We start from the raw sequence: 26,270 nt of genomic DNA on the forward strand, positions 1-26,270 counted from the left end.
AAGAAAAATATCCAGTTGGTTGCATCTTGTGTCACTGACTCCTGAGTGTTGGAGCAAAAATAATTGTTTTAAATCTGAAATAGTCTGTATGTGAAAAGGCTTGTGCAAAATCCTACTATTTATGCTAGAAGGTAATTTACAAGTATGGTGGGGTTTTGTGTGACAGCTTCAAATTTTCTACTCTAACCAGATGCTGACCTGGAGATTTCTATTCAGAATTACCCAGAAGCATGGGGAGAGAGAGGGAGGGAGAGAGGGAGAGAGGGAGAGAGGGAGAGGGGGAGAGAGGGAGGGAGAGAGGGAGGGAGAGAGGGAGGGAGAGAGGGAGAGGGAGAGAGGGAGAGAGGGAGAGGGAGAGGGAGGAAAGCTGTCAGAATAATTTCGATTTCTGTATATTTTTCACTTAAGTGTCACTAATGCAGTTGACTGTATTAAAAAAAAAGGTGATTATGGTTTGTATGAACTCATACATGTGGAGTATGTTGTACTCTTAAAATCACAAGCTATCATTTGGTAGTGAATTTTAACTTAAAACTGTTTTGTGACAACTGTAAAGCTAGAACTGCTTGCCATAGGTGGAAAAATTTTGGGTCATTTTTTTCTTGTCCAGGTTGCTTCAGTTTCAAGTTAACTTTCTAGACTTTTACTGTTTCTGTACTATTTTTTGCCACCAGGTGGGAGCAGAGCTTTTTATTTTGTCTTCAGTGTATTAAAATAGCAATGTAATTTTTATGCAGTTTTCTTCTGCACCTTCACTATTAGCTGGCTGTTTTTTGCAGAGGAATAATCTGGGTATAGATTCTTTTCCAGTGAAAAGGAATTAGTCTTCTCATTTTAACTGATTTAGATAGGAGTTACTTTGCTGCCATTCCTGTAATTCAGATGCTACTGATTTTGGTTTAAAACTTTTATGTGAAGGTCTGAATACCATGTAATCAGTGCTTTGCTCTGTGGAAAAAGGTGACTTTCTTCGTTGTCTGTTCTTTTTTTTCATGTTCTCTGTCCTGTTTGGAAAACAGGTAGATTAGTGCTGTTCATACACCCACACTCAAAAATGCGTTACGTGAGTTTCAATTTATGATTTCCAGACAAATCATTTGCTCTGTTCTGTACATATTTCATTTCAAATCTTCTGCCTAGGTTAACATCATTGTATAAGGGTATATAGCAATCCTGTATGTTTTTCATAAGTAGCTGCTGATTGTGTTCCTTGTTTTCTGTGTGGCCAAGTTGAGATCATGTTGTTGGATCTGCTGGGAGTTCACCAGTTGCAGCTCATGCCAATGCGAATGCATTTTTGACCATGGGTGCCATAGGGTGCTAAACACAGGTGAAATCTAGACCTAAAGTATCTTGAGTTTAGCAAGCAAAATATAGCAAATCTTCTGGCTTAATGTTGGAGCTCTGAGGCTCTTGTGTACAGTTTTTATTTAGAACAGGTGCTTAGGACACAAGAAGGTAAGTTACTTTTCCAGGGACAAATTGCTGGTTTGTGCCTCAACTTCACCAGTTACTGCAAGGAAGGTTAATGATTCACAGGCACCTTGAAGATAGTTTAATACGACTTGATTCAACCTGCAAAGGTCTGTGGTGTCTTAGTCCTCGAATTTAAATGAAAGCTACACAAGATAAGGGGATGAACCTCAGGACTAGAAAAATAAAACAGGCAAATAAATGTCATGTTAATCTTGATGAGAAAAAAATACTGAAGAGTTAATTGTAGCGCATGGCTAAGGTGTGTGATGAGAAGCTTTACTGGCAACACCAGTGAACAAGTTAAAGGAACTTCTGATACAAACTGTGAACAGTTGATGATTATTTGGCAAAACTCCAGGCAGATAACGTGAGAATGGTAGAGAAGTACAAATACAGCACCTGCGTATTTAGAAAGGGACAACCGGACTAATTATGTACCTTAGCCTAATTTAGATACTAGGACAAAAAATTTAATAATTTGTTTCTGAGGGATAGTAAGGTTATATATGGTCATACTTGTAAAAAATAAGACTCTTTCAGGCTTCACTTGCCATGTTTCACAGTTGCTACCCTCTGATGTGTAACCTGATGATAGTTAATAATACCTTACATAATATTCTTAGTAAGCTAGGGAAATAAGTGATTGGAAAACTAACTATTCTCTGAGTAGTCTTTTAACTGTTCTTGGTAACTTTAGGAAAAATTTCAATGGGATAATCTAAAAAGATTTTCTGAATCGTGTTTTCTTGCAGTGTTTTCATTGTGGATGATGGAATTAACAGTCCACGTAAAATTTACAGCAGGCAGAATTTCAGATGAATTGAAGAACACAAACATTTAAGGTGTGACTAAATCTGGAGTGATTTTAAATTAGGAGGAGGGGAATCCAATAAACGCAAGTATGGAAGGATATACCAGAACAGAAATCAAATGCAAGCGTGCAGTATGAAGAACAAATGGTTGGTAATAGTATTAGAGAATAAAAGGATCTAGAAGTTCTAGGGAGTTGCTAAATGTCCTTAGTAAAGCTGAAGAGGACGAAGTTTGGTTTTTTCCCCAGTGTGTGTTGATACCAATTTACATGGAAAAGATTGAAGATAACTATAATTCTGATGTTGCTGTTGAGAACTCAATGAAAATGCCAGACTTTGGGCATTAGTTGTCAAGGAAGATGTAGTAATGCAGCGGAGAGCAAACACAGAAGTAAGATTTGAAAACCATACTCTTTCGGCGAACATGGAAAATTTGGATTTACTTTGTCTCAGGTGAGATTGTTGGAGTGATTATGGATGTAACTTCAAATATGTAAGACAAGTTCATAAAGAAGATGGCGATTCGCTACTCTCCAAAGACTGTAGTGATCAAGACAAGAATTACTTAGTTTAATTTGTAACAAAGGTGTTTCAATGTTGCACAGTAGAAAATTTTTTCTTCCTGATAAACCTAGGTAAGCACTAGAGCAAGTAGTTGTGGAATGGAGGCGTGCATGGTTTGGGATTTTTTATGAATGACTTCAGGAATTTAGCCTGTTGTACTATCAAACTGCATCCTGGCAGATACTAATTTTGGGTAGGGTTATCCAGCAGTGTTGTCCTGGCATTTTTTTGTCGTTGTCCAGATTTGAAGAAATATCTGACTGACATACTTAATATTTGCCAAATAACAGTCTCAGGCTAAGTGTTAAATTGCTAACTTGTAATGTCTCTCTTCAGCATGGAGACCATATCCAAAGGTTTTCTCTTTCATTAAACTTTGAACTTGCGTTGATGAGGGAATGACCTTTTTTTTTTCCCCCATATTTGACAGGTATTTGTAATAACATCACCTGGTGAATGAACTTTAGCAAAATGTTTTCTGTTTACCGGTAGAAATTTGTAAACATGATAATATTGTTACAGATATGTTTTCAAATCAAGGCCGTGTTTCACAAGTCAGTGTCCACCAAAGGGAACGTGAATTCTTTCTGGTTAATGCTGTGTGCTTTATAACAGGTTTTGAAATTTGAAGAAGGTTTTCTCATGGTTCTAAGTGTATTTTTCTTCTGATGCTCTTGTGAAAGTTCTTTTTAGTTACTGTGTAAGTTTTATATGTGAGATAAAAATGTGGTATTGGTTGTAATTGCTGTACATAAAAATAATTCTTTATGTTAAAAGAAACAAAACTCACTGTAATTACTCTGGGCATTGCTTAAAAAGCGGTTTTATGACCACAAGAGGATGCTAAAGATCCTAATAATATTTTTATTTAGTATGATAGGAAAATGGGGAAAATACAGCTAACGTAAAAAGTTAGACATTAAAAATAAATACTTTTTCCATTATTTTTATCCTTTATTTTCAGCAGTGCTTAGTTATATTAACAGAAAGACTGTATATGTGCATAACAGGTTTCAGGCTTTGCTGCCTTAACAATATATTCGAAATACTTGAGCATTGATAATGTAATAACAAACGTATTTCAACAGTCACAGAAGAATTTTCATCTGCATTTGTGCTAGGTTCTAAAGTCTTCCCTTTTACGTCTTTTTGCTGTCTGCCCTTTCAGGTGTCAGATTCTTTATGTAATAGGAGACTGATTGAAATATTTTGTATTTTTTAGCATGTTCTTATTTGGTTACAACTGGTGGTGTCATCAGGAAATACAGTCTTATAGGTAAAGAGATAGTCTGGAAGTAGAAGGACATGGATTTTGTTTGCAATTCTGCCACCTCCTCTGCTTAGTTATGGCTTTATGCCTATACTTTTCCGCCTACGTAATGTTATCTTGTCTGTTTAGATAGTCCTTCCAGTGAATGACTCAAACTCTTAAGTTTATGCAGTGTAGTATGTAAGGGCTTTGGAGACCCTCACATTTATTGTAAGAATAAATAACCCCCTTGGTAGACAATTGCTACGTTTATTTGCATTTTTTATTCTGTCTTGTATACCTCTTGTCCTTATTTTGCAAATTTAAAATATACCAGATCCAATATTTTCGTTAAACAGTTTTATTTAGGTACATAAATAGCAGGTCAGACTTCCTGGCAAAACTCTTCCTGTTGCTCTCGGTTTCATAACCGAGACAGACTTATTTAGGTGCAATGGTTTCTAATTTTTAAACTTGGGCCATTGCTGAAGTTTTTGAAAGCAGGAAGACAGTAGGCATTACATTATGCAAGCCTGTTACTTTGTAGATTTTGGAATTCTTAAACCAGTAAAAAACCCATACTGTTCCAAAGACCATGTTAACACCTGTCTGTCCTGTTTGCACTAAGATATTTTTCTTGTAAGACAGTGTATGTTGACACTTATAAACTGAGACTGCTGTATCAGCTTCATCAGCTCTCTTCAAAGCAGAATTTGAGAAATACTTCATAAAATTGGTTGCAAGGGATTACAGCTAATGGGATTTTATATCTATATACGTATCTGTATATCTATATAAATAAAAGTATCTGATTTTAGGAAAACAAAAATAAAAACAAATAGATCTTCTCAGTTTTGAAGTTACAATGATTAGTTTTTGTACCAGCATCCTCCGGACCCACATTCCAGGATGTCTTTGATTTGAAGAAATATGTCCTATTTGAAATACGAGCAGTGTTTAAATGGAGCAGAAATTATTTGCTGAAGTTTCTGGGAATCTTGTTAATTGATTTGAGTTATTCTGTAATGTGTCAACAGATACTTGTTTTGATGGCTCGCGTGTGCGTTTTGTTGTTGCTCAATTTACTGTTTCTCATTCTGCAGAAATACTGGAAAATGTAAGACTAATACATAAACCAGTGTCTTTGCAACCGCGAGGGCTGATCAACAAAGGAAACTGGTGCTACATCAATGCTGTATCCTTACCTTGGAAAAAATCAATGACCTTAAGTTAACATTTGTATAATATAATCTCTCAAAGTTTTTTCTGGATTATTCCGGTAGGTATTTTATAGACGTGTTTGTCTTCCCATATCCTACTACTGTGGTTAAAATGTTTAAGGGTAGTATCTAGAAATCCAGGAGTGTTTTGAATCATTGAACCTTACGTCCAGGGTTCCTCTGCAGTTGGTTGCGATCGTGTTTGCAATTTATCTCTCTTACCTCTGTCAAAATATGTCAGAACTGTAACCTTCTCATGACTGAAAACCTTCTTGTTATTTCTAGTTATATTTACTCATGATTTTTTTGTGCATCAGCTGAAGTGGTTGTTTCTCTTTTGTACTTGAGGTCACTATTTGTAGGCTTTGTTTTGGCAATTTGGTAAGTGGCTCATTCAGTTTTCTGTTGAGCAGGCTGTCCTTATATCATCTGTGTAAATGCAGTGTTTAAAATAATCATTTTACAATGGGATGGAAGATTTGCTCGCTCTTAATGTATTAGAATTGTATTTCTCTGCAAAAATAACTTTTGCCTTGTGTAACAGAAATCTTCTTTCTTCAGCACTGTTATTATGATAGTTTTATTAATAAAAATTTTTCATTACTGTATCTATATCTACTATGTGAGCAATGGCTCACTGCAAGTTAGGATACTTTAACTGCTAGTACTGCTTGTGCAAAATATTAAGACCAATTTCAAGACTGATCATTGCAGAACCTAATAACCTATTTCCAGACCAGCGGTTGTGCTTTAAACTTCAGCTTTTATCTTACATCCAGTTCTGCACTCATCTGATTGTATTAGCTCCCGTTTTTTCAGTCTTAAAATGTTAAATGGGAATTTATTCCTCAATTTTTGCGCACTGTAGAGATCAAGTTAATATATCTCTTTAGCTGTTGAGATTACTGCCTTTTTTGTCACTTCCCTGTCCCTCCAGTCTTCAAATACACTTTCTCTGTTCACTGTTCCCGCCAAGTAGCACGGATTTTGATATTTTTAAAGTATTTTCTCCCAACATAAACTTTAGTTTTACTGGTTGCTCCAAACTCTTCTTTACACTGCCGAATGTTTCACATCACGGTGGGTTTTTTTGGTTTGTTATGGAGGTGAATCATCACCTTTAATTTGGAAGTCTGTCAGCTGGCTTTTTCCGTGCTTTTCAGAAAACATGTTACAGGTTATTGCTTGCCAATTTTCAAATTGTTAATTTTATAAAGTCTTTCCTAGGAAAGTTCTTTTCCTCTCCTGCTCCTAGACTAAATGTTTCCTTCCCCTTTAATTAAAGTTTTTGACATTTTTAAAATGTCAGTGAAATCACTGCATGTTACAAGATGCCAGGGTTTTTTAGTATAACTTCTGTACATTATTAACGTTGTGATAAAAATCGATCCATCTTCCAATTTAGTTACTGGATTGGTCTACATAATAGTTAGCTTTGTTTTGCATATAGTTTTTAATATAATTGAATATTTGGTTAATATGCAGATTACATTTTCTGAGTATTTCCTTAATGCCACTGTATAGACCCTGCAAGCCTTGGTTGCTTGCCCTCCAATGTATCATTTAATGAAGTCCATTCCAATGTATTCAAAATCACAGCGGCCGTGTACCTCAACACCAATGATAGACAGTTTGTAAGTAGCTTGTTTTTTTAAAAAAAAAACAAAAAACAAAAAACAAAACAAAACAAACCTGTGATCTAAGCTCATTCAGAAATACCTAACAAATGATTGTTTACTGCAATTATTGAAAGTTGATATGTATCCAGAAGTCTTTTTTTGTGTGGTTTTTTTTGGTGATACATGGCTTTTTATAATGAACTTGTATTTTACAATTGCTTGGCTAGTCGGGGAAGATAACTTCCTGTTCCCTGAGGAATACCAGTTTTAAGTAATGTTTAATATGCAAAAATGAACTGTGAGAGCTGCAAGAACTAACCTAAAACCTTGGTTTCGTTAGCAATGATCAGGTAAATTTTTATGTCTGAACTTGACTCAGACTTCATTATGATATTCTTTGATTTCTTTGGGGGGCGGGGGCAGTCAGTAATAACAATGATATAATTTTATTATTTGTCCTTCTAAGTCTTAACTTGCTGCTCATGTCTAGTTGTTCCTTCCATCTATTTCAGTGTTCGTTTAATGAATGAGTTCACTAATATGCCTGTACCTCCTAAAGCAAAACAAGGTGAGTGGGAATAGGGGGAGAAAGGTCTTAAAATCATGATAACAAGACCTTTAAAATACTGGTGCTTGATCACCTTCATGGCTCTTTGGACTTTTGGGCTTTCTTGGTATCTTAAAAAGTTTGCTATTGCTTTTCTGTCAGTGTTAGGCTTTTTCTTACTGCTGATTCATATCAAGAAGTTGCAGGTGTTGCACCTTATATTTTTTTCTTCTATTTGGTAGACCAAATGTAGATGTGCAATAAGAATAGTTTTTGTTGAAGGCTATCTTAATTGTTAAGATGTCTTCTGAAAACATGCTCAATCTAACAAAATAATTTAATATTCACTGTTTTACTCTACTTCCTTCTTTATTTCCAGCTTTTTCGTTTATCAGCTTGCTCAATTGTATCATTCTTCCTTAAATACTAAATGCTCACATTCATTTGGAACAAAATGGGGCCATAATAGGTTTCTTTAGCAGTTAGAGATTGCCTGCAGCAGGCATGTTATCGTGGCTTTTAATTCCTCTCCATCCTATGCACTGTTTCAATATTTTTCAAATATATTTTCAAATATATTTCAATATATTTCAGAAACTTTAGAACTAGTGTATGATTCTTGCTAGTATGTGTTTTGGATCAATGATGATTATGTAGTGAGGAATAGAACTTTTTTTTGATGGAAATAAATTATCTTGTAGGTAATCTCTAAACCAAATCTGTTGTATTACAAACTTATAGAAATAAAAAACAGTTTCGGGAATGTGTTTATGTAACATTATAAGAAAATACCACAAGGAGGTGGGTGTTCCAGTGATTTCCAAACAGTTCAGACATTTCTGTGGTTTGCTGCTTAGGTTTTGTTTCTGTAAAACAAATCCTACTGTCTTATGCAACTTATTCTACCTCTAGGTCATTTTGTTGTATTGTGTGGTTTTCAAACATAGTTTCTGAGGCCTTGTATTGCCTTTAGATTGAACATACTGTCAAACTGTTTCTTGTTTGCTTTTTTTTTCTGCAGTGAGGAAAAGTGATCTGTTAGAATTACAAATACATAAAAGATTTAAGCAAGTGTTCTTTGAATACAAAAGTAGTACAAAAATTTAAATAGAACTAGAATTGTTCTGTTATTATGGCTATGAATATTCTTACTAAGCTTCAGAGTGTTGACTGTAAGAAGAGAGTTCTAACTTTCTAGACCATCTGTAAGTGTATGTAGGGTGATGTAAGATGCTTTTTAAAAAAATGTTTATGGATGAAAGAATTGTATCTTAGGAATTGTGGGCTTGAGTCACTAAAATTGTAATAAAACTTAGTAAAAAATAATTTTGGATTCCAAAATCTAGTGATGTGTGAAGAGAATGTTAAGGTATAATATAGAAAAAACTTACCTATATTGTTATTTATATATACCTATCTTTTGCCTTGCAGCTTTAGGTGATAAAATTGTGAGAGACATCCGACCAGGAGCTGCCTTTGAACCTACATACATTTATAGACTTTTGACAGTTATAAAGTCAAGTCTGTCAGAAAAGGTGTGACTTACAAATCTTTGACTTTTGTAATTGCATTGCAAGACAGTTACTCTCATTAAAACAATGTAAAGCCATACATCAGCTTATGTGCCTAAATACCACTAAAATCAACTAGTTCATTATAATGAAGCTAGAGTGTCTTGGGACTTAAATTACAGGAAGATGTTAATTACAAGTTTGGCAGTTTGATATGTCGGAATAATATAAAAAATTACTATTGGAATGGAACATCTCATTTTATAAAGAAGATACATACTGATTTATATTTAAGAAATTAACAGTTGTTCATTTCTGCTTGGGATTCAGCTTGGAATGGTTGAAAGTCCACAGAGGCTTCAGAATACTGTTTCAGATTCAGTTTCAGTTTAAAGAAAAGCTAATAGTTCAAACCATCTTTTGATTTGGTCTTGGTTTGACAGCAACTTTTAATACTACTTTTAAAGGAAATAGCAAAAAATAAATAAATTGCCAACTCACATCGGATTTATATTGAAAAGAGTGCAGAAATGTTTGTGTGTGCTTACTGCTTATGGCAGGGTACCAGTTAATGTGTTGGTTCTTTTTGAACTGGTTAAAAATGGGGGGTTGTTACAGTAAAATTTAAACTTTGACTTTACAACTTAGACCAAGTTGTTGGTAAATTAGCTTTAATTTAGCTAGGAGGAAGCTAGATGTTCAATGAGATGAACCTTCTGTTAAAATGAAAACATGAAAATATAATAATTGGAAAAAACATTTTATTCAGGGCAGGCAAGAGGATGCTGAAGAATACTTGGGATTTATCCTCAATGGACTACATGAAGAAATGCTGACCCTAAAGAAACTTCTCTCTCCACATAATGAAAGTTAGTGAATTTTTTTTTGGTAGCAAACGTAATTTCTTTCAAATATTCTCCTTTTTTTGTGGTGATTCTGTAATACGGAGTAATGTTTGGAGTAGATGTTGAGATAGGGATAGAATGCCATGTTTTAGGGGACTCAAAGACATTAAAAAAATATATTTTCTTAAAATCTGTCCAAAGGATAAAGTGAATCCATTGTGTCCCATTTACAAATTATCTGAAGCGTTACTGGGTATTTGGAAAAGCATTCTCATTCGGTAAATACTCTGAATGACAATAATAAGTCATATACCTGATCCTCCTAAACAGCAATTTTCTGTATTACAAATTTTGACTAAACTCAATTGAGCATTATTTGAGGCTAACTCAAGTTGACTAGCCTTGTCTTAAGCATAGGTATGTTTGTCTGCCATTCATAATAACTGCAATGTCAGTTGTTTACTGGGGTTTTGGCTCGCTCCATGGTAGTTCAAAAATACATCAGTGTGTTTTTTCACTGATCTTTAAACCACTGTTACGATTTTTTTTTTAATAAGTGGAAACTTCTAGACTAATGGCTAATTTATATCTAATATAAACCAGAACATATTAAATTATTTTAAAATTCTTCTTGACAAAGTTGGAGAAAAAATTTCTTTAGAAGAAGTATCAGAATTTGTATGCAGAGTAAAATGCCATTTTATTTTACAGTGGCTTTATGCTTGGGTCCTCTATTAAAAATGAAACAAAACATTGTTAGTTTTAACAAAATATAGAATTCAGATCTGTAGTTATCCAATTTCTCTTTAGTAGGGTAAAATTTTTGTGATATAAAGTGATCATTCCATATTTTGTTCTTCAGCTGTGTGCAGTTTCTAGCCTCCTGACTTTGGCACTTGCAAAGAAAATATTTGCTAAGCCTTGGGTTCCCTGTAAAATATCTGTGCAGAAAAGGAGTTGTATTTAATAATGGCATAATTATGTTTCCAGAATAACACTTGACTTTCTAATTTTCTACCTCATAAATTTACTACTAAAAATATGTCAAACTTTGCTAGAAAACTGCATCTGTTTACATACAGTCATCGGTGAGCTGCATTCTGTTAATACATGAATGTGTCCAGCTATGAGTGAGCTTGGAATATACTTGCTGTCCTTTACTTTCTCAAATCTGTGATCTATGAAAACATTTTATTATCGAAAAATTACTTGCATTGGGGTTTTTGCCTCTCAAATTCTTTATCTGTGTACATGTTTTATATGTTAAAAAAAAACAAAACAAAAAAACACACAAAACCCAAAAAAACAAACCAAACAAAACCAAACAAAAAACCAAACCAAAACAAAAACCCAAATAAACAAAAAACCCTCACACAATGTTTTTTTTTTCTTCTTCACTTTAAGAACTCTCAGTTTCCAATGGCCCTGAGGCTCAGACTGTTCATGAAGAAGAGGAGCAAGATGAACAAGGGGAAGGCAGTGAGGATGAATGGGAACAAGTGGGACCTCGCAACAAATCATCAGTCACTCGACAGGCTGACTTTATTCAGACTCCAATTACTGATATTTTTGGTGGTCATATAAGGTATAGTACTTTTTCATAAAAGTTCTTGAGGCTGTAGGTTGCTTTGCCTTTACAGATAACTTTTTCTTCTGCTTTGCTTTCTGCATTTTTCACCATTATTGGATACTTGAATGGAAGAGACTATTACACAGTTTGTTCAGGGCAGGAGAGGCGAACATTCTACAGTGAAGCATTTGTTATTCAAGAGAGAGTTCAGAAGATGGACCAGAATGGTCAAAGGATTGATCAACGATCAAATGATTGATCATTGAGCAAATGATTCTATGACGTATTGTAGAGTCTGAATCTTTTTAACTGTCTTAAAAGAACAGACTGTTTAAAGAACAAAAGACCTGAATTGCATATATAGAAAAAATTTGGAATTCTTAGAGGTTAATATACAAAGCATACATATTTCAAAGAACTTTAGAGCTACTTAATTTTTGTGACCTCTGAGAAGTCTTGACTCATTTTGTAGACAAGGATACTAAGAGATAGTGAGATACGCTTCCCAGAGGCAGGAAAGTTATGTGTAATAGTTAATAAATGTTAAAGGTGAAAGAAGTTTGGAAAAATGTAAATTACTACAAGATGTTACAGGAATGAGAAGAATGTGGGACATTACTTATATTCAGGTCTGATACCAGATGAAGGCAGAAAGTAGATACTGAAAGAATAATTTTTGGAAAGGAAGCTTTGTGACTTGTTTGGAGAAATGTGTAATTTAAAATGAAAGCAAGGTAAACACTTGCTAAAAACATGTTCCAAAACAAAAATGCTAGACTTCAAGAATTATTTTTAAATTGGAGACAGACACTTAATTGCTAGTGTTTGACTCCCTGTGTTGCCAGGTATTCAGTCTAGAGGTGTGAATAATGTGGGCTAGTGCCTTCTGCCTGTGAAATGCACTGAAATTATTCTTCTGGGATTTGAGTCAGACAGCTAGCAAATAAAATGGTGTTTTCCATAGAAATTGGCAGACAGATGTTTGTATGTATTGATGAAATTCCACGTTGATGGTATGTTCACGTACCCAAGATATTGTTAATACCCTTAATAGATTTATCATGGACAGAATTGTTTAAATCTCTACATGATTCCATTAGTTTTTAAATTAAGAATACCAAGAGAATGCTATCTTCTGTAGAAGTCCACAGAAAATTAAATAAAGCAGAGGTAATACTGAAAAAAGGCAAAAACTTGCACCGAGCAACAGAACCACAGGGTCCAATCTGACATCTGTTGTCTGCTGTCATCACACCCACGTTATTTAACCTCCAAACCTGGTCGCACAATTTACCACAGAAACAGGATCCCGTGTTGTTATGTTGGAAAGCATCATCTGAGGCTGAGGGTGGAGATAGGAAGGGTTGAATACAGAATTGCCGGTAGAATTCCAATAAATGAAAGCGTCAGAAATTGGAAAAATGAAATGGAAAAAGCGGCTAGGAAAACGTGGTTTGAATTGGCGTCGTTTAGCGTGGGAAACTTTAGGCTGTCCTCTTGAGACTTTGTCTATTAAATGCCTATTTAGGCATAATTGCTTAAAAAAAACCCAGTCTTCCTTAAGCAATGCGAGACTTAAGTTTGTGTAAGTAAGAAGTTCGATCAGGATCTGGTTTGTTCATGTGCAGGAGTCTCTTTTTGAATTACAGCTTCTGTGAATTTCAAATATTTGTTATGCAAGCTAGCTCACAAGCCAGTTAGAAATCTGCGAAATATTTCCATAAGTAGTACCAACTTTTCCCTTCAAATGCACTGTTATTTTAAAAGAAAATACATCAATTACATTGTTGTAGTTTAAGCAGGGTAGCAATGTGCGGTGCCTGTTTCCCTGAAAAATTCTTACAGTAAAGTTCTTACAGTACCCAGGAGTAATTATTCATTGAAAATGATGCATTTTCCCTTGGCCAGATGAAATTTGTAATTATTCAAATAAGTTATATTGTTACAGAAAATCATAGTCCAGCAAAGGTTTTGCTATCAAATCAATTTCTGCATATCTTTTTTAGGAAAATGTTTTGAAGAAATGTTACAATTTAATTTCTAGTAATTAAAAAAATTTTCCTTAACATCATACTTTCAGAATATTATCTGTATTATTAATAAAATCTTTAATACATGGACTTGAACACAGTTGCAGTTGTGAGCATTTTTCTGTTGATTATTGCACTAAATAATGGTTAGCTTAAAAAGGGTTTGGGAAGTGTATCCAAAAGCAGCAAGACTTACACAGTGAAGGGTTTGTTTGTTGAAACACTGCGCTTGCCATGTGTTGAGGGTTTTGTCCTTAAATATAGCCAAGGAGGAAGTGTTAAACTGAAAGAAAGATGCTACTGTTTTTCATATGCTCTCTTTCCTCTAAAGGATATATATTTGCCAATATAAAGATGCATTGGCTTTCTGTTGGTGCTTCAGGGCTTTGCCTGAGTCAAAGGGGCTCTTTTGATAGGAGTTTGCAGTACAGGCGTTAAACCTGTGTGTTAACATTTCGTACATGACCTGGAGAAATTTCAGGATGGCTACATGGATTAGAGTTATGGTAATTATCTTACTACTTTCAAGCTTTGTAAGGCACTGTAACAAGCATAACGATATAATAAATTAGTGATTTATTTGGCTTTATAAAACCAGATTTTTGTAGGAGCTTGGGGCTTTTTAATGTAAGTACTGCTTTCGAAATAAAAAAAAAAAAGAATTTGTGAGCCATGTTTGATGTTTTTAAGTTTTCAGCGAAGTTTAAGAAAAATGAAAATTTGGGAAGAGTCTGCTTAGTGCAGTGGTATTGTGGCTTAAGAGTGTACTGTCTCATTGCACAAAACAATGATCGCCAAGTCAGGCTTTCTTATAGGCTGCAACTGAATACACTTCAAACAAAAATAAAAACCAAAAACACCAGGAAACATGTTCTCATGCCCTAGGTCGTTACTCCTGCCAGTTTTCTGAACGACTCCGGTTTATGTACAAAAGAGTACACGGACAAAGTCTGGACACAGAAAATGGTGGGAGGAAAAGGAAATGCCAGTCCTTGATGGAGCATAGTTTATATTTCCTATGACAAGATTTAAGCAAACAATTTACAATCACTATGATATTGGTCTTAGTGAAGTGACTAAAAAATTTGTATATTTTTATTGGAGAGTCTGGAATCAGTTGCAGTTTTTACAGTAGAGCACACAGATAAGCACTAGTGTTTTGCACTTCTGAAGATCTGTTGGCAAACATGATTTCAAAACTAACATGAAAAGAGTCTGGAGGTGATTTTTTTTTAAAAAAAAAACATTATAAAAAAATTCAGTGTTTTTCTTTAAAATTTTGATGCTTGTCCAGTAACTGTTTTAATCCTTGCATAAATAAACCAATTCAAATATAATCCCATTGGGTGCGCTCTAAGTGGATGTGAAAATCATTTAAATTGCAGTGAAGTGGATGCAGGTTATTGAAATTTATGCTTAACCTTTGTATTTGTGTGTGTTGTTTTTGATTGACTATAAATTGAGTTACTAAAGTAGACTTCAATCCGTTCTTACTTGAAGGTTCTATATTGTTGAAAATTACTCTGCTTTATTACATTTTCACTTTTGTTTCCATAGATCTGTTGTTTACCAGCAGAGTTCTAAGGAGTCTGCTACACTGCAACCTTTCTTCACCCTGCAACTGGATATCCAGTCAGACAAGATACGCACAGTTCAGGATGCGTTGGAAAGTTTGGTGGCAAGAGAGTCTGTCCAGGGTTATACCACAAAAACCAAGCAAGAGGTGTGTTCTGTTGACCTCTTTTTACAGTCAAATACCAAACTTTTTAGAAGGGCTTTTATACAGCGCTTGCTTTACAAATAGGTACTTGAACACTATTACTTATGTTAACAAAAGAGGTACTAACCTTTTCAGAGTGTCCTGCAGCGGTAAAATGTATTGCACTGGAACACATACACTGAAAGGAAGAGAACTAACTCTTAAAAAAACCCACTGTGATAAATAGCTGTGTTTTCTGAGTTGAAGTAGTAATTGGTTGGAGATTTTACTGGAGCGTGTATTAAATTAACAGGGTGAACTGTGGTAGTAATACATACTATTATGAGTAAAATCGCTTTTAGCTGATCTTGACATACAGATTCTTGGGGATTGCCAGATGTTCTTAGTAAAGGAGCAGCTCTTCAGACTATCATTTGAAAGCATGCTGTAGCTTTAAGAAGAAAACTTGTAGCAGAACACTTGCATGGTTGTCTGTGTGGCTGTCCTCGATGTTTTGATTTACACATTTCACTTACAAATTAAAAATGAAAATATTAATTGGTGGTAGGCCTATTAGAAGTCCATCTAAAACCTCACTAAAACATCTCATGATCACTAACTTTCTGTCTGGATTAAGAATCTGAAATATTTCAATAGCCAGTAACACATCCGTTCAGTGTCCTTGGCGCTGCATAGTTGACTGGTTTGCTGTACACAGCCCTTAAGATTAATACTATATTCAGTTTGAGGTCATCTGTTCAAGAAACTGTTCTTCACAGTTGCAGAATATCTAGAAGAGAACAATCAAAATGAATGACGGTATAAAAGTTGTAATGTAAAAGGAACGAATAAGGGAAAGGAACTGTTCAGCATCAAGAAAAAGAAACATGGAAATAGAGAGATGGAACCAAATGTAAAACTTAATATCTCAAAGGCTGCTCTGAAAAGGAAAAGGCTGATTTTTCTCAGTGATACTCAAACAGTAAATCGGAATAGGACCTAGGCTAGGTGTTACCTATGGTGCTTGTAGAGTTGTCCTCGCTGCTTTAAGAGAAGGTTGGAGAAACACCAGTCAGGATTTACACAAATAGTTATAATTGATTCAGAGGGATAGAGTGGAGGACCTTTCAAGATCTCCAAGCCTTGTGATTCCCTCTCACTCCTAAGTACCAGGCCATTTTATTGTGTATCCTCATGCAGTTCTGCAATTTTTTTTAATCTTATTTTTCAAATAATACAATACATAATAGTAGTAATTGCAATAAAAAAATACTTCATAGGAAGAAAAGCATGCTTTTGGCATTACAGTTTGAAAACTTGTGATATAGGGTAATAAATTAAACTTTTTCCCCACTAAGGTATTGCCTTGCTTCTTATGGTGTGCATTAGTAAAGAATTTCTAGTGTACATGGGTTGCTCGGATAGAAATTTTGCATGCACTGTTCATAACTTCTTTCAGTAGGCTGGGATAGAAAGAGGCTCTTGACTTGCAGATAGATGTTCTCTCTGACTTTCATTTCTGTATCTGTAAGTTTTCTAAATAATCCAAAGGAGAATATGATTAGATAAAGAAAGGATGGACCATTTTCTCTGAAAAGCTAAAGATGGATAGCTGAAATTTGTCTGCCTGTTACACTCAGTAGGAGTGTTAGAGAACATTGATTTCTCCAGTTGTCTTCCATGTGAAAGAAACATTTGCAATACAGGCTCATCATGATATTTACCACATTGATTTTGTTTTGCTAGTCATTCATTTTTTGGTTTTTGCTGCAGATGGTTTTAACTTTACTGACAACCCAGTGTTCAATTATGGAGTTTGGAAGAAATGAGTGTTCAAATTAGGAGCTGGAGGTTTGATCTGGCTTATATTTTAGAGTCTGAATGGAAATGCAAGCATTCACAATGTCTTTTAGATCTTTTTCCAAAAGAAATTCAAATTGAAATAGCTGTTCTTATATTAAAATTGTAGTGAAAACACTGAACACATCAACTGTAGAACAAGCATAGGACTTTGCAGATAGTAATTTTCAAAATGTATTGCAAAGAAGTGTTTCATTTCTATTTTACAGAAGAGGAACTCAGTTTACAGAAGGGGAACTACTGATAAAGCTAAAAATCGTATTATATTATTTGAAATTATTACTGTCTTCTGATTGTTTTAATCTGGACTGTATCCTTTACAAGTTGTGGGCATAAACAATTAATATGAAAAGAATAATCTTCCAAATATGTGTGAACGATTTCTCTTAAAGTTTGGTTTTTTAATCACTTTGGGCTGATTTTGAATTTTATGTGTGTGTTAATATCAACAGGAAATCAGTCAGATTTTCAAGCAGTGTTTTAAATAATTAGCTGTTTAAAACGAAAATAGGTGTTTAAAATGGAGTGGCATTCTCTTGCTCTTTCTGACTGAGTTTTGCTTGCTCACTGGCATTTGAAGAAAGTTGTTTTGGTTCCTTCTGGTCTTGCAGATCAGTTTGTTAAGTCTTGAATAAAAGGCTTAACTTTTATCCTCACTGAAGTGCTTTTCTTTTCAGTCTCTTATTCCTATTTGTAGACCTGCTCATATTTTCTAACAAAAGTGAAGACTCTTGAGTAACAAACTAGCCGTACCTCACTTACTTTTCCAGGTCGCCTGCCACATACTCCTTAGAAGGAGTCTTCACATCCCCTGGAGTTCTCAAACTGCTCCTTGATGATCTTAACAAGTATTTTCTTGGGACTCTGACTCATGTTCACTAAACAAACGTGTGGCAGTTCTAGCTGGTAATGTTGCTGCCAGAAATCAAGACCCCTTCACACAGTCAGGACAGCAGAACGTGTGCCTATTACTCAGCTGCTACTCTTCAGTCTGGCACCGTAACACAAAACTTGCTTTGATCTGTGGTTTAAGCTAATATGGAGCCGTGCAGCTGAGATGCAGGCGTCTGGTCCCACACAGCAGCTCAGTTACTGAGGATGGAGAATGGCAACTGCTTGAACCACTGCAGTGACGTTCTTCAGCATCCTCTATTCGTGCTCTGGGCTGGGAGCTGTTAAGTTCTTTTTGCTCAAAACTGAATTCAAAGACTTCGTATTTGAGATTTAGGAGACTCAATACAGGAGAATCTTGAGATAGTAGTAACTGGGTAAATCAAGTGCATATTTTTTTCTCTATATAAAGCCTCTCTGGACTTGTTCTGTAAAAGCAGAAGCTGTCCCCTGCTAACATGCTTGGAAGATGCATGCTCTCAGGAGTTTATGGGAGAATAGTGTGAACCTCATGAGGTCATCTTCGCTTTCAGAGTTTGCCTTCTAACTTCTTATTCTGCATGTTGTTTCCTGGAGATTGAGGAGGTGGGCACCAGCAGGCACTTACTTGTTGAGTGGATAAGAACAAGGTCCTGTTTGCCTTGCTGGTTTAAAAACAAACAAACAAAAAACCCACCCCCAAACACCAAAAACTCCTCTCAGTGCTCAGTGAAGCTGCCGCTATTGCCAGGGGTTTGATGGGGTTTGGATGCAGAAAGGCATATTTTGAACCCTTAAGATGCAGGTGAAATTTTATACAATTTGTAGACTATTTGTGCTTCAAATACAGAATTACCTCTTGTGAATTGCATCAACTCAGATCCGTGAGGAAATCAGGTACCCTACAAAATCTTCTTGCTTCAGTATCCTGAGAGATTTTACTTTTCAAGATTGGAAAGAGAGAATAGTTTTTCCCCATGACTTTCTGTTCTACACTTCTTAGGTTCTAGCAGAATGAAGCCCTGTATTGAAAAATAATATGCTGATGATTTACAATAAAGAGATTTTTCTCAGTAAAAAAATTGAGAGAAACCTAAGCAATTATTTTGAGAAAGGTTTTTGTGTCATAATTTCTGGGAAGGTTTTGTTGTACTATTCTGAGTTCAATTTCAGGTTTTCAGGCAGTAACTTTGCAGATTGGTTATAATGATACAAAAATCAGTATTTAGTAGAAAAAAGTGAGGTTATAACTCATATTTTTCTCTTTGAATTTTCTTCAGAACCTTTTAAAGAACCCAGCATACCTCTTTAGAAAGAAAAATCTTTAATTACTGATCTCTTCCATAACAGCTGATCATAGCTTACTCATTTTTAGGTAGCCTCCATAACAGCTCACTTTGTTATTTGAGGGACTTCTTGAATGACAAATATCTTGTGGTTAATGCAAAATAACTTTTGAACTGTTGCGTGCTAATCTCTTACTCTTAATACATTAATCATTGTTATACTCTGGTGAATAGGTCTTTATTTTAATGATAGCATTGTGAGAAGATGTTTTTCAACAGTGTTTAAGGATTTTTTTGGTGAGAAGAGGGGACTAAAGATAGTCCCAGTTAAAACTGAAGAATTGCAGTGTAGAAACTAGTATTTCAGTGGGGAATTGCAAGGTATTCTCAGCATGCTCTTTAAAGCAACAGAGCATTCAAACTTTTTAGCAAAGTAGTTGCAATACTGCTTTTGCATTTCAGTGAGTATTTCTGGAGCATTCAATGAAGTTTGTCAAGATAAATGTAGATTTAGGTGTTTACACAAAAATTTTCAGTAGTTTTTCTTCGATTTAGAGATTCTTTTTTGATTATAGTTACTTTACGTATTGAAAATTAAGACGTGATTTGGGTTAGTTCTTGTTTTTCCTTCTATTCAGCTTTTTGCAAAAAGGTGCCAGCTTTTAGAAATAAAAGTTTTTTTTTTGAAACCCTGTACATCAGGTATTGAGGTGTGGTGCTGTTGTCTTCTATAGTTCAGAGTTCTCTGAAATGAGCAGAATGTGTTAAAAGTTACTGACCTTTGATTAGAGTATAATAGCTTGCTGAGAACTATTAGTTGCTAAACTGTCATGAGTTGTTGTTCCTGGGGGGATCTCCAGCAAGGTGTTTTTAGTACTGCAGTACCTACGTGTCTGTGCTCATTATAACGCATGAAATTCTTCTAATAGTATTGAGTTCTCTTTTAACGCAACACGTTGGTTGAAGATCCAGTGTGCTTAAAGTCATAAACTGCAGTGTTTATCATAAATTAATATTATAATAACAAATCTGTGTTTTTTCTGCTAATGTATTTAAAATTAAAGACTTATTCCTCATTTAAAGAAGTAATTTTGAGCAGTTAACAAAAAATTACATGTTTTCTTCATCTTTGTTCTATGTATGTGTTAGGTGGAGATCAGTCGAAGAGTGACACTAGAAGAACTCCCCCCCGTTCTTGTTTTACACCTCAAGCGGTTTGTATATGAGAAAACTGGTGGATGTCAGAAGCTTATCAAGAATATTGAATATCCTGTTGATCTGGAAATTAGTAAAGGTAAAGATTTTTGAACAGAATTGCCCCCTCTTTAGGAAAAAGATAATGTTGCGTTTCCTAGGGGTATCTGTTTGTGTTTCAGTTTTCTTCCTCTTTCTTGTGCACAAACTTTATTCTCCATTGTTGCCTGGAAACGTAGTAATTTGAATGAGTATCTTGTATGCTGGTTGTTAGGTTTTGGTGTTTTGTTTGTTTGGGTTTTTTTGGGTTTTTTCCCCTCCTTCGTAAAAAGAATGTATTTGGGTTTCTGGGTTCAGTCTTGCCAAACCTGACATTGCCTGTATATGAATTTAGGCATCCATTTTGCAAAGAACATTATAGTGAAAGGTCTTAAAACCTTTGGCACATCCTAGACATTGGGTTGTCCAAGTAAGAGTTTCCTGCAGATTTAAGGAGTAAGGTTGTAGACTGGTGAGGACAAGTATTGGAAGTGATCCTGTTGAATGAGGGGTACGTCCCTATACAAGGTGGTTGCCAAGTAAGACTAGATATTTTTATCTCAGATTTCATTTGGAGAAGTGCCAAATTATTGTAATAAACAGTGGCTGATGAAAGGAAACTGGCATTTTGTAGAAAATGCAGCCTGAAGGTAGACAAGCCATAGTTCAGAGGTTAAACAACAGAGTTCTTTCATTTAACAAGTATCTGAAGAGATACTGATTTTGAAAAATGTGAGAACTTGCATATAATCCAGCACCTGAAACTTGCCAAATGAAATGCATTTTGTTTTGATCTGACAAAAAATTGACTGTCAGGCAGCCACTAGCTCAAATAGGAAAAAATAAATAAAATTAATCATTACTTATATCTCAAGTACTTTGTCAGACACTACCCTTTCCTTCAACTTAATATTTTCATTTAAAAAAATTCCTTAAAGAATGTAAAATTGTAGAACTAGTTCAATTTGCCGTGACTGACAAAAATGATTGTAATATGGCTTGAAATCTGAAATTGATTTGTCATTGTCTGACAGGAGAAATGAATGGAAAAAAGTTGAATAGTCTGATTTTTTTGACCCCTTCCCCCCTGCCCGTCCCCCGTCCCCCCCCTGCCCCTTACAGTTTTTTTGATGGCTTTTTTAAACCTTCCATAAATGCTAGTGTTCAGCAAACCTCAAAATTAATTCCCTTGATTACCAGGTATCAGAACCATGAACATTCTTTAAAGGCTACAGAAGATGTTTTAATTAAAACTTTCTCCTTTATGGTAGTGTTGATTTCCCTGAGAAATAATTGATCCTTTTGAAATAGCGTTTCTAAACTTGCTAACTCTTGCATTTGTGACTTTTTTTCCTTCTCCAGAGCTACTATCTCCTGGTGTGAAAAGTAAAATTTTTAAAGGCCAAAGAACCTACCGGCTCTTTGCAGGTATTTTATCTGTATGCCTCTAGTACCTGTATTGCAAATACAAATTCTGCATATAGAATTCTAGAAATGCTGGAGTTTCCTCTATTATAGAAAATATTTTCTTTTAAATTACACTGAAGTAGCTTGTGGGTGTCAAATTCTTGTGCTTAGTGGTTTTTTTTGCATGTGTGTCTATACACATATATTGTTATATCTGTATTTATATATCTCACTGATCCAGCTTTATGCAAAAACAGAGTTCTGTAACAGATCCACCTTGAAAAATATCAGCAGAAGCTGAAATACGGCTGTAATTAACTATGCCTAAATACACCACATATTCTCAGATAATGTTTGAAATGTCTTTTGAAATGGCTGTTTGAATGCTGGCTTTCCATCCATCCCTTTGAATCCTCAAGATGAATATTGCTAGCAGGCTATGAATAGCATATTGTAGGTGGAAAAGTTTAACTTGGAGGAGATGATGATTTTTGTGTGAGGAAACGATCTTTTTAAGAGTGTTTGCGATGTATACAAAATATCTAAATTGGTAGTTAAGATTGGAAGCTTGTGTAAGAATTCAGAAGCAGTATTTAAATATTGAGCAAAACAGACTCTGGGCAGTAATGAATTTCCTGAAGTTTAAAACTCCTACACAGTTTACAGTTTACGATTTGCACCTGCTTATTTGTGTTGGTGTGAGGAGAACGTAATAAACTGGAGAACTGGAGGTCTTAACTTCTGCGTCACCAAATCTGCGCCAGTACTGGTGGCCTTATGTGACTTGGTGGTTTGGATCCAGTTTTGTGACTGCTGAGGTTACAGAAGGAAATAACATACCTGTCTCTTGTGAAAATGCAAGACTGTTTCTGGCAGTGTAATTTTTTTTTTTTTATTGATAGTGGTTTTCATGGGACAAGTTTAGACAGTGTATATAAGGTGGCTTGAAGAATATGTGTTACCAGTGTAATTTTTTCTAACTCCTCCTGTGGAAAAGTACAATACTTCAGTCTTCTGTCGGTCTAGGACTTCTCATCCACAGAAACTGAGCTTGTTAGATGAATTTTAAATTACTAAAATAAGCTTTTGAAGAATTAAATTTCAGATGTTGTCCAGGATTTGCCTAATTACTTAACAATACATTTTAGAAATTCAGTAATTCAAGTTTAAGTTCCTGTAAAAAAAAATTACTTCCTAAATTCCCCAAAATGTATAGATGTAGTATATTCTGCCTTTTTGCTTTGCTTAAGTCAAGTTACTCTAAAATGCTCATTTTCGTAGAAGTGTGAAGAAAATCTGAGTAAGCTTGAAATGCGACTCTAGTCTGAAAGTGTAAACAATTTCGTAGTTATATCTTCTAATCTTGTGTCAAATACAGCAATTCCTTCTGTTCTTCATTTGTTCTTGTTAACTATGGTTAGGGCTCACATGTTCCTAAAAGGAGTTAAATGCAATTTCTTATATTCATCCTTAGAATTACATACATAAAAGATCTCTTCGATTTGGAGGCAGTGGCCACACCGAGCACTGAGAGCTCAGCATTAAGCTTTGAGTTTGGTTTCCGCAAGGAAAGCCGAGACGTCTTTTCTGCGGAACACTTCTGAGAACGCAGATAATTGGGGAAAGAAACAAGTTTGATTCATTCTTGGAAGTAGCAGTATTAGCAATTTATCAGAGGCGTTCAGTTCACGGTTTTGTTAAGGAGGTTACTGAGAACTAATAAATGTGAAACTTGTAGATTGGTACTTCCATGGAACCTGTTTTCAGAATAAAAATATAGTTAAGACAAAATTTAAGAAATGGTCAGAGGGGAATAACTGGCTTACATTCGTAATGAATGCGGTTTGAAAAGTCTTTCCTGATTTTAATAGACTACTACATATTTTTACCTGATTTTTTTTTTATATACTACATAGTTTTACCCAATTTTTTTTATAAATAATTTCAATAAAATACTGTTGTTGTCAGCAGACAGCGAATGTGCAGCTTAGAACATGTCGCTAAGCGTGGCAGTACCTGTTGTAAGCTCTGAAAGGTGTGCTGTGCCGTTGCAGATGGCCTTTATTGAGACAAATCCTTCCCAGAAAATCCTCTAGGAAGTTATAGAGAGCAATCTGATGCTTTTGATTCTTAATTTACTTAAACTTCCTATTAGAATTGTGCGATTTGGTATGCTGGAGAAACATTACATAGCGTCAAATGTAAGCAAGCAAGAACTAAACGCGTAAAGATTCTTGCTTAAGCCAGATCCTGTCATCTGCATAAACCACGAGTATGCTACAAACAAAGCAATACGTGTTGTTTTTTCTTTATTTACTTTTTCAGTGGCTATTTATCTGTGTATAGTGTATATGTGCATCATGAATTTCTCTTTACAGTTGTCTATCATCATGGAAACAGCGCAACTGGTGGCCATTACACTACGGACGTCTTCCAAATTGGTCTAAATGGCTGGTTACGCATCGATGACCAGGCAGTCAAAGTGATAAATCAGTACCAGGTGGTGAAGCCGTCTGCAGAACGCACAGCCTACCTCCTGTACTACCGCCGAGTTGACCTGCTGTGAAACTTTTCCCTTTTACGCTGTGTGTGCAAGATACCTGCTTTGTAGAACGCCAACTATCACTAACTTTTTTCTCCTGTAAATGCTCTTTTGAGTGAATCTTTTTTCTTTTTTTCTTTTTTCTTTTTTTTTTTTTCTTTTCCCTTGCAACTATGGGATAGAGTGATAAAGGAAACTACCTTGGGTTTGTGCACAACATAGTTTGTGTTGACTTTTAACTTTGCAGAATGAAGTCACTTGGTTGAAAGACTCAGTCTCATGAATCACAAAAATACAAAAAAATAAAGAATCTGAGTTAATGCTGAATCCTAAGATAATAAAAGGGGATTTGCATTTGATTCCCACTTTCTAATTGCGTAGTAGAAGAAAACCCTGCACCAGCAACAGAACTTGTAGATTTCTGTGAAAATGTTTTATCTTTACTTAAGTAAAAAAATAAAAAAATAAAAAAAAATAAAAAGTGCTCTCTGCTTCCCCAATAGTTTTTGATAAGTGGTAAAATATGAGCCGATGTGTATGAGACGGAAACGGTCCTATGTGCTTCAGAAAATGTACAAACGTACAAAATGCGGAGTTGCTGGTTCCTAATAGGAAGACACGTTTTAATAATTGTGCGATGAGAAACTGCTTAAGTACACATTGCAGATCAAATATTTGGAGTTAAGATGTTAGTCTATATAGATGGGTGATTGTAACTTTATTGCTATTAAGAAATTTCAAACTGCATTTATGCTTCTGTGTACATGAAATTTAAAAATGGGCAAAATAATTAAGATTGATATTTCTTTAAGTCTGCTTTGTTTAATTTTGCTGTCTGCTCTCCTATAATGTTGAGTTCCTAATTGTACACAGTTTAGTGATATCTAGAAGTATAAAGTTGTCGCCCATCAATAAAAGTCACAAAGTTGGTTTAAGGTGTGTGCGTGTGTGTTTTGTTTTTCCTCAAGTGGAAATTCTACCCTTGGAAACTCGAAAAATTGCTGTGTAGCACTTTTACAAGGTATAGATAGCGTTCCCCAAATGAAGTGTAGATTTTTTTTATTTTTTTTTTTCTTTCACAACTCCTTGAAACATCAGAAATGTTCCCGTTTGGCATTGAGATGGAACTGGACTTTGAGGGGAGAAGGAAAGGGCGAGGAGATCAGTCAGCGCAGCACAGTTACAAGTCTTAACACAGGGCCCACACCCTCACAGTCCCAGGGCTGAACACCCGTCGGCCAGAAAAGGAGGTTTAATTCCTTCTGTATCCTATGTGAAAGCTCTGCACGGTTGGTTTTTGAGGTAGATGTTGTTTTGTTTTATATTTGTGAAAATATTCCCTTCTTCTGCCAGTTGTCATTTTCTTTGAAATCTTGGGTAAAAATATTTCCTTGATCAGCCTCGTGTTGCCTTCCCTGCTGCTGAAGATGATAAAATCTGTATATGGTTTAATCTTTAATTTGATGATGGTGGTGTGTGCTTAGTGCATCATTGGAGAAGTGTTACAATTGTTGCCAGCGAAACAGGGCTAATTTTGAGAGATTGTCAATAAAAGGTTAAGTTGCATATACTCTGACCAAATGCGGTTCACTTTTTTTTTCCTAAATGTCACCTTAAAAAAAGTTATTTTCCACAAAGCTGTGGAAATGAAGTTAGCTGCATTAATTTTACAGGTCCTGTGTTCCAATAAATTCTTTCAGCATTTCTTTAAACTTCTCGTTTTGTTTTTACATGAAGTGGCCTGTCTGCCCAGGAGAGACGGGTGCAAGTCTTCGGTCAGGAGCGGCGTTAGCTTTCTCGGGAGAAGGAAGCAGCCCCGTAAATGCCGTAGGTTTCAGCACGTACCCATAGATGTGGGCTTCCCTCTAGTGTCTTCTGCCCAAGTCAAAGAGCACTCGATCCCTTCACAGAAGACGGGAAGGTCATTCCT

The 26,270-nt window shown here is 35.3% G+C and overlaps 1 protein-coding gene across 1 annotated transcript in view; it reads left to right on the forward strand.

Annotated features, from left to right (window-relative positions):
- USP10 (ubiquitin specific peptidase 10) overlaps window positions 1-24,635 on the forward strand; it is a gene marked incomplete at its 5' end in the record, with an annotated part of 46,066 nt that extends 21,431 nt beyond the window's left edge. Inside the window, 10 exons of the mRNA XM_009695390.1 lie at window positions 5,205-5,296; window positions 6,846-6,955; window positions 7,453-7,508; window positions 8,919-9,022; window positions 9,768-9,867; window positions 11,248-11,428; window positions 15,001-15,166; window positions 20,308-20,452; window positions 21,754-21,819; window positions 24,177-24,635. Coding sequence (XP_009693692.1) covers window positions 5,205-5,296; window positions 6,846-6,955; window positions 7,453-7,508; window positions 8,919-9,022; window positions 9,768-9,867; window positions 11,248-11,428; window positions 15,001-15,166; window positions 20,308-20,452; window positions 21,754-21,819; window positions 24,177-24,364 — 1,208 coding nt within the window. The remainder of the gene's footprint in view (window positions 1-5,204; window positions 5,297-6,845; window positions 6,956-7,452; window positions 7,509-8,918; window positions 9,023-9,767; window positions 9,868-11,247; window positions 11,429-15,000; window positions 15,167-20,307; window positions 20,453-21,753; window positions 21,820-24,176) is intronic.
- Window positions 24,636-26,270: the final 1,635 nt, after the last annotated feature.

This window comes from Cariama cristata, unplaced genomic scaffold (assembly GCF_000690535.1).
Source record: "Cariama cristata isolate BGI_N322 unplaced genomic scaffold, ASM69053v1 scaffold36042, whole genome shotgun sequence".
In the NCBI taxonomy this organism is placed as follows: domain Eukaryota; kingdom Metazoa; phylum Chordata; class Aves; order Cariamiformes; family Cariamidae; genus Cariama; species Cariama cristata.